General features: G+C 45.8%; 1 protein-coding gene across 1 annotated transcript in view; it reads right to left on the bottom strand.

Annotated features, from left to right (window-relative positions):
- The window catches only part of LOC141270590 (uncharacterized), a 191,861-nt gene that overhangs the window by 34,219 nt on the left and 143,277 nt on the right, over positions 1-14,365 (bottom strand). The window contains exon 16 of the mRNA XM_073680672.1: positions 14,159-14,163. Within this exon, the coding sequence (XP_073536773.1) occupies positions 14,159-14,163 (5 nt within the window). The remainder of the gene's footprint in view (positions 1-14,158; positions 14,164-14,365) is intronic.

Genomic DNA, 14,365 nt, shown 5'->3' on the forward strand with positions numbered 1-14,365 from the left:
TTTTGAAACTTTCCACTCCTTGTGAGAGTACCCCGCGCCTCAGGGCCTGTAAGGTGGGCGGGTGTCAGAAAACTGTCCCAGAACGTTGACAGTGTTCCCCTGCCTCTGCTGGATTGGAGTTGCATCTCTCTCGCCTGTGCGCCTTGGTTGGGCAACGAACTGTGACCTCTGCCGCTAGCGTGTTCAGATGGGAATTTTTTTAAGAGTTCTGCAGCAAGGGCCTTCTGGTACTGCCCCAGTTTTGTAGACCTCTCCACCTCAGGAATAAGAGAGTGAAAGTTCTCCTTGTAGCGGGGGTCTACAAGTGTCACCAACCAGTAAGGACTGTCACCCAACATTTTGACAACGCGAGGGTCACGGTTAAGGCAGCGTAACATAAAGTCAGCCATGCGTGCCAGACTGGTAACGGGCAAGATTTCCAAGTCCTTACCAAGATGACGACTGACCATGCTCTCCTCCTCCTCCTCTTCCTCCTCCCCCCTGTTCTCAGGCCACCCACGCTGAACCGACGGTATGACACTTGTACAGGTACTACAGTCTACAACGCATGATAGCAGCTCCTGTTCTTCCTCCTCCTCTCCCTCATTGTCCCCCAATGCACGTTGGGATGAGATGAGGCTGGGCTGTGTGTAATCGCCCGCTACGGCTTCTTGATCCATCTCATCATACTCTGGCTGCAATGCCTCCTCTTTAATTCTCTGCAGAGAGCGTTGCAAAAGACAGACAAGTGGGATGCTGACACTAATGATGGCGTCATCACCACTCACCATCTTGGTGGCCTCCTCAAAGTTTGTCAGGATGGTACATATGTCAGACATCCAGGTCCACTCCTGAGGTCTTATGTGTGGAGTCTGACCTGAATATCGACGGCCTGGTTGCAGCTGGTACTCCACAACTGCTCTCTTCTGCTCACAAATCCTTTGCAACATGTGGAGGGTAGAGTTCCAACGTGTGGGGACATCACACACCAGTCGGTGTGCCGGAAGCTGCAAACGCTGCTGCAACACAGCAAGGGCGGCGGAAGCTGTAGCCGACTTGCGAAAATGAGCTGACAGGCGGCGTACTTTCACGAGCAGATCTGGCAACTCGGGATACGATTTAAGAAACCGCTGAACCACGAGGTTAAGCACATGAGCCAGGCATAGTACGTGTGTGATCTCACCTCGCCTCAGAGCCGCCACCAGGTTACGGCCATTGTCACACACGACCATGCCGGGATGTAGGTTCAGCGGTCTCAGCCACAGATCTGCCTGCTCTTTCACAGCTGTCCACAACTCACAAGCAGTGTGAGGTTTATCACCTAAGCTTATGAGTTTCAGCACAGCCTGTTGCCGCTTGGCGGAGGCAGTACTGCAATGCTTCCAGCTTGTAACTGATGTGGTGATATCTGAGATGGAGGCTGAACATGAGGAGGAGGAGGATGCGCAGGAGCTGTACACTGTGGGAGCAACTCTGACTGACATAGGGCCCGCAATCCTCGGTGTGGGGAGGATGTGTTCCGTCCCAAGGTCCAACTGGGTCCCGGCTTCCACTATGTTTACCCAGTGTGCCGTCAGAGAGATGTACCGTCCCTGGCCACAAGCACTTGTCCACGTGTCCGTTGTCAGGTGGACTCTCCCAGTAACTGCGTTGTTGAGGGCACGGCAGATGTTTTGGGACACGTGCTTGTGTAGTGCGGGGATGGCACACCGGGCAAAATAGTGTCGGCTGGGGACCGAGTACCGAGGGATGTCCACCGCCATAAGATTGCGGAAGGATTCCGTCTCCACCAGCCTAAAAGGCAGCATTTCCAACGCAAGCAGTCGTGAAATGTGCGAATTTAGGACTGTGGCCTGTGGGGCGTTAGCTGCGAATTTCCGCTTTCATTCAAAGGTCTGGGATATGGACAATTGAACGCTGCGGTGGGACGTGGATGTGGACGTTGATGCTGTTTCTTGAGAAACTGCCATAACAAGTGAAGACTGAGAGGAGGGGGCATCTTTACATGCAGTATGGACAGGGGATTGCCTTGCACACACAACAGGGGGTTCTATTGCACGCACAACAGTGGAAGAAGCAGTGGTGACACCCGCTGACACTGGTCGTGGACCCTGGGTTTCGCCCCACAAAGTTGGGTGCTTTGCTGCCATGTGCCTGATCATGCTGGTGGTGGTCAGGCTGGTAGTTTTGTCACCCCTGCTGATGCTGGCATGGCAGGTGGAACATATGGCCTTTTTGGGGTTATCAGCAGAGTCTTTAAAAAAATTCCAGACTCTGGAAGACCTACCGCTTGTACTGGCAACGTCCCTCGTGTTGGTGTTACAGGGAACGGTTGCCTGCCTTCTGTCTGCGGCCACCACACTGCTTCTTCCTGCCTGTTGGGGTACTCTGCCTCCCTCCCCAAGTGTGCTGCTGGCCTCACTCTGCATGTCCTCCTTCCACGTTAGGTCAGTTACTAGATCATCCACCACCTCCTCCTCTTCCACTTGCGCACCACGATCCTCCTCCTCACTTCCTGGCAATTGTGTCTCGTCATCGTCCACCTCTTGTGACAGATTGCCAACGTCGACTTCCTGTGGCCGTGGCTGTTCAAATATTTGGGCATTGCAATATGGGATCTCCTCTTCCACCACTTCAAGCGTATCAGGCGAGGGGCCCAAATATGGAAATGGACCAGTGAACAGCTCTTCAGAGTGTCCAAGTGTGGGATCACTTGCTGTCTGACGACACTCGGCATGGTGGGAGGAAGGAGCATCAGGGTGAGGAGGAGTATGCGGTCGAGACTCACGGCTACTAAGAGTTGACCGTGTGGAAGACAGACCGGAGGTGGTGGTGCCCAGGTAACTGGAAGTATTATCTGCTATCCAATTAATAACCTGTTCACACTGATCAGTTCTCAATACTGGTGTTGTTCTGTGCTTCCCTAGTAATTCGGTCAAGAAGTGGGAGCGAGAAGATGTGGCTGTTGGTTGTGGCACATTTTCACCTTGGCCACGGCCCCGTCCTCTGCACGAACCATCACCAGAACGTCCACTTCCACATCCCTTGCCACGCGCCTTGCCCATTGTAAATGAAGTAAAATAGCTTACACTTGCACTATCAATGGAAAAAGGGTAATAATAAAGAGTAGATTAGAACCGTGGAAGAGGAAAACCACAGTTATTGTTTACTGGGGTATACCACACTTTTTTAAATAGAGATATTTGCGGTTGAACAGTGAGCGACACACTCAAACTGCTTTTTTTTTAGATACCAAAGGCCCAAAACTGGATAGTACAGCGATTTGACCCGTGGAACTGCGAAACCACACTGGGATGTCGGGCCTACACAAGACTATTTTCAACAGATATATTTTTGTGTCACAACAGTCAGGAGACACTACTGTTTTTCTTTACGGAAAAAAATACCAAAAGCTGAATAATAGAGATTTTTTTATCGTAGGATGGCAAAACCACAGTTATTGTTTACTGGGGTATACCACACGTTTTTAAATAGAGATATTTGCGGCTGAACAGTGAGCGACACACTCAAACTGCTTTTTTTTTTAGATTCCAAAGGCCCAAAACTGGATAGTACAGCGATTTGACCCGTGGAACTGCGAAACCACACTGGGATGTCGGGCCTACACAAGACTATTTTAAACAGATATATTTTTGTGTCACAACAGTCAGGAGACACTACTGTTTTTCTTTACGGAAAAAACTACCAAAAGCTGAATAATAGAGATTTTTTACGGTGGGATGGCAAAACCACAGTTATTGTTTACTGGGGTATACCACACTTTTTTAAATAGAGATATTTGAGGCTGAACAGTGAGCGACACACTCAAACTGCTTTTTTTTTTTATACCAAAGGCCCAAAACTGGATAGTACAGCGATTTGACCCGTGGAACTGCGAAACCACACAAGACTATTTTCAACAGATATATTTTTGTGTCACAACAGTCAGGAGACACTACTGTTTTTCTTTACGGAAAAAACTACCAAAAGCTGAATAATAGAGATTTTTTACCGTGGGATGGCAAAACCACAGTTATTGTTTACTGGGGTATACCACACTTTTTTAAATAGAGATATTTGCGGCTGAACAGGGAGCGACACACTCAAACTGCTTTTTTTTTTTAGATACCAAAGGCCCAAAACGGGATAGTACAGCGATTTGACCCGTGGAACTGCGAAACCACACAGGGATGTCGGGCCTACACAAGACTATTTTCAACAGATATATTTTTGTGTCACAACAGTCAGGAGACACTACTGTTTTTCTTTACGGAAAAAACTACCAAAAGCTGAATAATAGAGATTTTTTACCGTGGGATGGCAAAACCACAGTTATTGTTTACTGGGGTATACCAGACTTCTTTAAATATATAGATTTGTGGCTGAACAGTAAGCGACACACTCAAACTGTTTGTTTTTTTTAGATACAAATGGCCCAAAATGGATAATACAGAGGTTTGAACCGTGGAAGTGCAAAACAACACTTCTGTTTCTCTAGCCTACACCAGACTATTTTCAACAGTTATATTTGTGTCTGAAAAATCAGAGACACGCTTTTTTTTTGGGGGGGGGGACACACCAAAAGGTTAATAAGACGGGTATTTGTACAGTGTGAAGGAGGAAAAAAAAAAGGAGGATTTAGATGAAAAAAAAAGGATTTTTCCTGGCCCCCGACACCTGGTGCTAAGTCCAGCAATTTCAGCAACAGGAGCACACAGGACTGTAATGCAGCGTTTGCTGGTATAACCACTGTGTCTCCTATACAGCCTGCCTGCCTGGTATCTGGGATGGATATTAGTCCTGAAAAGGACTGTTTGTTTGTTCTGGCAGCCTTTACAGACCCTACACTAACTATTTCGCAGTTTATATCTCTCCCTAAATCAGCAGCGCTGTCCCTACACTGTCTAATCCGGAGCGACTGTGTCCAAGATGGCGGCGCCCGGTTTTAAATACTCGAGGTGACGCTGTGCGGCCAGCCAATCACTGTAATGCCCACAACCAACATGGCTGCAGCATTACAGTGACTGGCTGGCAATCCCTGCATGTTCATTGGCTCTGTAAAGAGCGCCAAACATGCAGGGCGGAGACCCGAGCTCCCGCCCGAGTAACCCGGAAATGCTCGGTGCTCGCCAAACATCCAGAGTAGCGTGATGCTCGGGCGAGTACCGAGCAGTGTCGAGCATGTTCGCTCAACACTAGTAAAGTCCAATCATTGGCTTCTTCCGCCACTCCTAGGTCCAAATTATATGTAGTTGTGTACGTAAGATTACATCTGTTGCAGGAGTTTCATGATTCCATCTTGACTGGTCATCTCGGGGTCACAACTATGCAGGAAGCTATTGCTAGGCTTTTTTGGTTCCGTCTATGAATAATGATAATAAAGATTTTGTATCCGCTTGTGAAGTTTGTGCACGCGATAAAGCCTGTCATAACTGGCCGGCCGGGGAATTGGCTCCATTGCCAATTCCAGAAAGACAGTGGACTCATCTGTCCATGGATTTCATCACGGTTTGCCGCCGTCTGGTGGAAGACTGTTTTTGGGTGGTGGTTGACCGATTCAGTAAACGGGCTCATTTTGTTCTTTTGTCAGGGTTACCGAATGTTGAGACACTCTCCAGGTTGTTTATTTGTCATGTTGTGAGATTACATGGAATTCCTCTTAACATTGTGACTGATAGGGGAGTGCAATTTGTCTACAAATTCTGGAGAGCTTTTTGTGAAAAACTGGGGATTGACTTGTCATTTTCCTGTGCCAACAACCCTGAAACCAACAGTCAGACAGAAAGGGAAAATCAATCATTGGAACAAATTTTAAGGTGTTTTGTTGCGGCTCAGCAAGAGGACTGGTCTTCATTCTTATCTCTTGCTGAGTTTGCCTTTAACAGTCAGATCAATCTGTCCACTGGAACCTCGGCATTTTTTTGTAATTATGGTTTTCATCCCCATTATGGTGAATTTTCTCAGATAAATTCTGAATGTCCTGGAGTGGAAGTCTGTCATAGAAAAATTGAAAAACTTTTCTTCTCCCATGTCATAGATATTAAGAATTCTCGCTCCCAAACCCCTCTTTACTCTCACCCCTCCCTTATCCACCATTTGTCACGAGAGAAGAGATTACAATCTAAAGTGGCTTCTATGCAAATTAACACCCACAGCAGAAGTGGCTTAGACAGTTGCTGGCAGAAAGAGAGGAGCTACAGACCCATTTAGCAGGCGAGTGTGTTTTCCTCTGACACAGAGAAGAGGACGCAGCTCGTTAAGATCAAACGTACTCACAATAATTAAGACAATTCCCCAGCTGCAAATTGCAGGATTTTCGACTCAGATACGAAATATGGAATAACTAAAGTTCCATATGCCCGATAATAATGGAACCTATATTTTTAGTGGTAGGGTCAGCCAAGGAACAATATGGATATTTTCGGTCGCTGTAGACCCCTACGGGGAGCGGTAATGCAAAAGTACCAGAATAACGGATCGCAACTATGTGTAGTCTCTAAAGATAGGTAAATTCATAATGGAAAATATGGCGACACTTTCAAGCTTCTGCGAGCAACAAGCAATGAGTTATCACAGAAATGAGCATTTTTAATAAAAACATGAAGGGTGGAGCCGAGCCCCATGATGTTATCCCAGGGGGTGTGTGAGCAGGTCTCCCACTTCAGCATAAAAGATCCAACTGAAGGTTGATCCATATTCATTGCCAAAGTGCTATAGATACTATAAGCAATGGATCATGTTCGCTAACGTTCAGATCGAATCGGGGAGCCCCTCCTCCAGCTATACTGAATTGTCTCAGCAATCTTATAGTAAGTTTCTGCTTTAATCCTTAGTATTTTGTGTAACTGCATTTGTATTGTAATTGTCCCGTTTTGTAAAATCTTGTATATATTTTTCCTAAACACTGCCTTCCTTTTGGATCAAATATAAAATTTAATAGTCTTGTTTCTTTCACTCTGTAATCGTTCCCTCCCCTGAAGCCATATGCTACCAGAAAGCAGGCGTCCGGCCAGGCCTGTATTATAGTTCAAACGTGGTCGGTGGTGGCAGCGAATAATATTAATTTGGCTATCGTGAAGCCGGCAGTAACCGTACGATGGCGTATACACATATTCCACAAGTTGGAGTCTGGAGGTGTGACACCATACACTTTCTGCTCGCTTCCAATAGCTACGTAGTGAGTAATCGAGATCGTGTGCTCGCGAATCCCTGCTCAATCCTGGGAAATCCGGACAGAGTGATGGCAGCAGCGAGATATTGCGTGATCTCCCCGGTCCCGTCCCTGTGCGACAAGGTCGCCATACAGAAACAAGTGGGGATGTTACATAGGTTGAAAAAAGACCTAGGTCAATCAAGTTCAACCTTTCTCCACCAGTTATAAATTTGTCATCACTAATTTATCTATAACCCACAATGTTATGTGTACTGAGGAAATCATTCAGCCCTTTCTTAAAAGTTGTTATAGTGTCTGTAATTACTACCTCTTATGGTAGGGTGTTCTATAGTCTGAGTGTTCCAACAGTAAAGAACCCTTTACTGTTTGCTGGAATGGCCATTCTTCCACCCACAATGAGTGCCCCTCTTCCTTGGTTCCATATTTAAATTCATTTATCTCAGACGTTTTACTAATTACTGCCGCAAGAGGTTCAATTGCTATTGCAAACAATAAGGGAGACAGGGGGCACCCTTGTCTTGTATGTCTGTGCAACAAAAATTAATTAGACATAGAGCCATTCACTCTTATTTTGGCCATTGGGTCCGAACAAAGCAATTGCACCCATGTTATAAAACGGTCACCGAAATTTATCTACCGCAACATAGACCAGAAGTATTGCCATTCTACTCTGTCAAAGGCCTTAGCGGCATCCAAAGGCAGAATCATCCTTTGACCAATATTAACAGCCATTGCATGCATATTAACATAAAGCCTTTTGAGATTGATCGCTGTGGAGTTATTGGACATAAAGTCAGACTGATCAGGGCGTATTATTAAGATTACTTTTGAGAGTCCGTTAGCAAGCAGTTTAACGTTTACTGTTGAAAGAGAGATGGTTCTATAGGATTCTGGCAAGCCGGGGTCCTTGCCTTGTTTAGGTAACACCGTAATTATGGCTTCCTGCATGGATGTGGGCAATGATCCCCCTTCTATTTTTTCAGGGACACCAATAAGTTGTATATTATTGTGCCTTGATTTATTTTCAAGGTCATCTGTTTTTGCCAGCAGTGCTGACATTTGCTGTGCTACAAGGCTGTTGTCATTGCTTGTATCAACAATCTGATCTTCAATGGCACTGACTCTGCCTTCCACTTCCCCTATTTTCTATTTTTTGCAGTTTGTGACATATACCTGCTATCTCAACTTTAAGACCACCAAACTTTACATTCAAAGCAGATAGAGAGGATTTACAAATGTACCACTGCCATGAAAAAGTATTTTAAAGTAGGTTCCTCAGGTTCCTGTATGTCACTCAGTGCGGATGAGGCTGCTGGGCAGAGAGTACTGTGTCACATGCAGTTTTGTGGTCTTTTTGCCCCTCCATTAAAGGGAATCTGTCACCCCCTGGGAGATATCACACCTCTACTATGGGCATACAGGTTATAGAAAAGTAAATCTATACATATTCGTATGGCCCATAGTAGAGGTCTGATTGCAGAAAAATGTAGTTTTATCCTCTTGGTTTTGCACAGGCTTGGCATTCCCCAGATGCCAAGCAATCCCCGCCTAGGTGCTTATTAATCCCCGAAATCCCAGCCTATGTTCTCATTTACCATATCCCCCCCCCCCTCCCTTGCACGTCACATGGCCCTGTTAAGTGCACTTTTCTCCCTCACCCCCCGGCGCATGTGCAAAGTGCAGCTCACATAGGGCCGAGAGGAAACAAAGCACGCTCTGTTTGGCTGTGCACAGTGCCGCAGTATTCTATTGCTCCGGGGAGTCACTGTGACTTCCGCTCCAGTGACCCTTGGCGCATAACAGGAAGGTTCCTCTTAACCTTCCTGTTATGCGCAGGGGGTCACTGGAGCAGAAGTCACAGTGACTCCCCTGCGAAATAGAATACTGCGACACTGTGCACAGCCAAACGGGGTCGGGAGGAAACAAAGCGTGCTCTATGTAACAAGCGCTTTGCGCATGCGCCGGGAGGTGAGGGAGAAAAGTACACGTCACAGGGCCCTGTGACGTGCAGGGGAGGAAGGGATATGGTAAATGAGCACATAGGCGGGGATTTCGGGGATTAATAGACAGATAGGCGGGGATTGCTTGGCGTCTGGGGGACGCCAAGCCTGTGCCAAACCAAGAGGATAAAACTACATTTCTCTGCAATCAGGCCTCTACTATGGGCCATACAGGTATGTATAGATTTACTTTTCTTTAACCTGTATGCCCGTACTAGAGTTCTGATATCTCCCAGGGGGTGACAGATTCCCTTTAATGTGGCTGCCTGTCCCATCTCCTCCTCACCCGATTCCTTCATCCGGAGCCTGTGCACAGGTGCGAGGTAGCTGCTATAAAAAGGCCACCATTACCTGGTGAGACCTGTGCTTCTGTGCGGGCAAATCGCTCCAGCATGGCCACCACTTCCATCTTCTTCGTCTCCCCTGCTTAATCTGTCTTCAGAGTGATGACCGAAGTGTCATCTTGGAGCTGAGGACCAGCTTATACCACTGTCTTTCTCTGGCTTTTCCAGGTCACTTTTTCCCGCTGAGCAAAGCACCTCCTCACCCGATTCCTTCATCTGGAGCCTGTGCACAGGTGCGAGGTAGCTGCTATATAAAGGCCACCATTACCTGGTGAGACCTGTGCTTCTGTGCGGGCAAATCGCTCCAGCATGGCCACCACTTCCATCTTCCTCGTCTCCCCTGCTTAATCTGTATTCAGAGTGACGACCGCAGTGTCATCTTGGAGCCGAGGACCAGCTTATACCACTGTCTTTCTCTGGCTTTTCCAGGTCACTTTTTCCCGCTGAGCAAAGTAGCTCCACACTCAGCAAGATATCTGGCATATGTATGGCGATTTTCAGGATAATCTTCAGGTACTATATCGGATAAATAGCTAGATGCTTGGCAGCAGATCCTCCATCTGCTTGTCCTCACATTCCATCAAGGTGGTTGCCTCTAACTAGGTCTCCAGGGTGGATATACAAAGTACTGCTGCTTTCTGTGTGAGTGGGATAGTCATGCAAGAGAATATCACTACAATAATAGAGACTGGCCTCTGTGACATTCACTTCACCAAGGGAATAAAAATGTCCTGCATCAAGCACTTGATCCACATAAAATTGTGTTACCACCATTGCATATCAAGTTGGGCCTAGTGAAGAACTTTGTAAAGGCAATAGATAAAAATGTAAAAGCATTCAAGTATCTCATTGATACATTTGCAAGGTTAAGTGAAGCAAAGATAAAGGAAGGAGTCTTTATTGGACCTCAGATTTTAAGCTTCTTCAAGATGAGTTTCTCCGTTTGTTGCAGAGCAAAGAAAAGGCTGCATGAGTAGCGTTCGCAATAGTGGTAACTAATTTTTTGGGAAACTCGAGCAGATGATTATAAAGGGTTGGTGGAAAATGTACTCAAAACATACAGTACAGACCAAAAGTTTGGACACACCTTCTCATTTAAAGATTTTTCTGTATTTTCTTGACTATGAAAATTGTACATTCACACTGAAGGCATCAAAACTATGAATTAACACATGTGGAATTATATACTTAACAAAAAAGTGTGAAACAACTGAAAATATGTCTTATATTCTAGGTTCTTCAAAGTAGCCACCTTTTGCTTTGATGACTGCTTTGCACACTCTCGGCATTCTCTTGATGAGCTTCAAGAGGTAGTCACCGGAAATGGTCTTCCAACAATCTTGAAGGAGTTCCCAGAGATGCTTAGCACTTGTTGGCCCTTTTGCCTTCACTCTGTGGTCCAGCTCACCCCAAACCATCTCGATTGGGTTCAGGTCTGGTGACTGTGGAGGCCAGGTCATCTGGTATAGCACCCCATCACTCTCCTCCTTGGTCAAATAGCCCTTACACAGCCTGGAGGTGTGTTTGGGACCATTGTCCTGTTGAAAAATAAATGATGGTCCAACTAAACGCAAACCAGATGGAATAGCATCCCGCTGCAAGATGCTGTGGTAGCCAAGCTGGTTCAGTATGCCTTCAATTTTGAATAAACCCCCAACAGTGTCACTAGCAAAGCACCCCCACACCATCACACCTCCTCCTCCATGCTTCACGGTGAGAACCAGGCATGTAGAGTTCATCCGTTCACCTTTTCTGCGTCGCACAAAGACACGGTGGTTGGAACCAAAGATCTCAAATTTGGACTCATCAGACTAAAGCACAGATTTCCACTGGTCTAAAGTCCATTCCTTGTGTTCTTTAGCCCAAACAAGTCTCTTCTGCTTGTTGCCTGTCCTTAGCAGTGGTTTCCTAGCAGCTATTTTACCATGAAGGCCTGCTGCACAAAGTCTCCTCTTAACAGTTGTTGAAGAGATGTGTCTGCTGCTACAATTGTGTGTGGCATTGACCTGGTCTCTAATCTGAGCAGCTGTTAACCTGCGATTTCTGAGGCTGGTGACTCGGATAAACTTATTCTCAGAAGCCGAGGTGAATCTTGGTCTTCCTTTCCTGGGGCGGTCCTCATGTGAGCCAGTTTCTTTGTAGCGCTTGATGGTTTTTGCAACTGCACTTGGGGACACTTTCAAAGTTTTGCCAATTTTTCAGACTGACTGACCTTCATTTCTTAAAGTAATGATGGCCACTCATTTTTCTTTACTTAGCTGCTTTTTTATTGCCATAATACAAATTCTAACAGTCTATTCAGTAAGACTATCAGCTGTGTATCCACCAGACTTCTGCACAACACAACTGATGGTCCCAACCCCATTTATAAGGCAAGAAATCTCACTTACTAAACCTGACAGGGCACACCTGTGAAGTGAAAACCATTTCCGGTGACTACCACTTGAATCTCATCAAGAGAATGCCAAGAGTGTGCAAAGCAGTCATCAAAGCAAAATGTGGCTACTTTGAAGAACCTAGAATATAAGACATATTTTCAGTTGTTTCACACTTTTTTGTTAAGTATATAATTCTACATGTGTTAATTCATAGTTTTGATATCTTCAGTGTGAATGTACAATTTTTATAGTGAAGAAAATACAGAAAAATCTTTAAATGAGAAGGTGTTTCCAAACTTTTGGTCTGTACTGTATAAGGATCTTGGCTGTAACATGTCCTTAAAGATTAATTTTTTATATTCACATCTAGACTCTTTTCCACCAAACTGCGGCACTTTGAGCAACAAGCATGGTAAGATTTCACCAAGATATTGCGGCTATGGAGAAAAGATATCAAGGAAAATGGAATCCATCAATGCTTGCAGATTAGTGTCGTGCAATTTTAAGACATGATCTGTTGCACGAGTACAAGAGACAAGCGAAAAAGAGTTGGTACTGAATGAGGACCACATTTTGTAGCGCAATTTCTGTAACTGTTTATAATTTGCAATAGTGTTTAGACATGTTTTAGTTATTTCAATTATTGCTCAGTTTCCTCTAAATAAAGAACAGAAAATTGGCAAAACAAAGTATTCTGCATCTTTATATTTGAAAAAATAATGTTTCAAAGTATTGAAAGTTTTATGCATTAATTATTCGTACTGTATTTTTCGGACAATAAGACATTTTTTTCCTCCAAAATTTTGGAGGAAATTGGGGGGTGCGTCTTATAGTCCGAATGTACTATTGCTGTACTGTTGCTGTGGATGGTGGGGGGAGCGGCAGAGGAGCAGGGCACAGGAGGCAGCAGCCACCTGCTGTAGCCCGCTGCTAAAAAAAAAAATGAATATTCACTCTTCCTTACACTGAATACTCATTCTCCTTAATAGCGGGCACACAGCTGTAGCGGCTTGACAGTCATGTGTGCCCGCTATTAAAGAGCATAAATATTCCTTACTCTCCACTCCTATGGGTGTGGAGAGTAGTGAATATTCATGTACTTTAATAGCGGGCACACGTGACCGCCGAGCCGCAGCATGAGCAGCGGCTGCAGTATGCGCCCGCTATTAAGGAGAATGAAGTGACTACTCCCCACACCTATAATCCCAGCGTGGGGAGCAGTGACTATATTGGCAGCTCATCTCACAGTGTAAGGGCACATGGCAGTGACGTCATGCGCTGCTCACAAAGTGAGATCAGTTGCTGGCAGCAGAACAGGATGCAGAGCTGGAACAGAGGGAAGGAAGATGAGTAGAATTCTTTATTTCTGTGCAGCGTGATGGGGATGGAGGTGCCATGCATACCAGTATGAGGGATGTGGGCTGCCATGCATACAAGGATGAGGTGCCATGCATACCAGAATGAGGCATGTAGGGTGCCATGCATACCAGGATGAGGGATGTGGGTACCATGCATACCAGGATGGGGATGGGGGCTAGGCATACCAGGATGGGGATGAGGGGTGCCATGCATACCAGGATGAGGGATGCCATGCCTACAAGGATGAAGAATGAAGGGTTCAAATCATACAAGGATGAGGGGTGCCATGCATAGCAGGATGGGGATGTGGGGTGCCATACATACGAGGATGGGGATGTGCCATGAAAACCAGGATGAGGACGAGGGGTGCCAAGCATACCAGGATGAGGATGAGGGGTGCCATGCATACCAGGATGGGGGATGGGAGTGCCATGCATACCAGGATGAGGGGTGCCATACATACCAGGACTGGGGATGAGGGGTGCCATGCATACCAGGATGGGGATGAGGGGTGCCATGCATACCAGGATGGGGGTGCCATGCATACCAGGATGGGGATGGGGGCCATGTTTAACAAGAAGGGGGGACCATATATACCAGGATGAGGAATATTAACAGAATTGGGGACATTACCCCTATAACAGTGTCAGCAGCAGACCCCCTCCACCATAACAGTGCATCATGACCACATTTTTTTGCTTTCTATTTTCCTCCTCTAAAACCTAGATGCATCTTATGGTCCGGCGTGTCTTATAGTCTGAAAAATATGGTAATCGTAAAAGGAAAACTCTTTGATATCATAGAAACAATAGCCAACAAAAATTGTCATTGTCAGACATGAATTCAGGAGGTCAAAATCATAAAGAAATGGCTCATTTCATAACTGAACCTGACAACTTTTGAAAATACATAAAATAGTGTTACATGATCTGAAAGGTCCTTGAGCTAGTCGGGTGGAAGGTTCTTCAGCTGCTCACTCAGGACATACAGCTTCTGTGCAGTTCCCTGTAGCTTCCTCTCCTGCTCTGTACCAATCAGTTAGATAAGTGTGGGGCTGGAGGATAGAGAGCAGTTCTCAGGAAGATCAGTGATCAGGAAGGAAACTGTCTCATTGTTCTCATCTGTCACTGG

This window comes from Phyllobates terribilis, unplaced genomic scaffold (assembly GCF_046119375.1).
Source record: "Phyllobates terribilis strain yellow unplaced genomic scaffold, ASM4611937v1 Scaffold_5__5_contigs__length_657084704, whole genome shotgun sequence".
NCBI lineage: Eukaryota > Metazoa > Chordata > Amphibia > Anura > Dendrobatidae > Phyllobates > Phyllobates terribilis.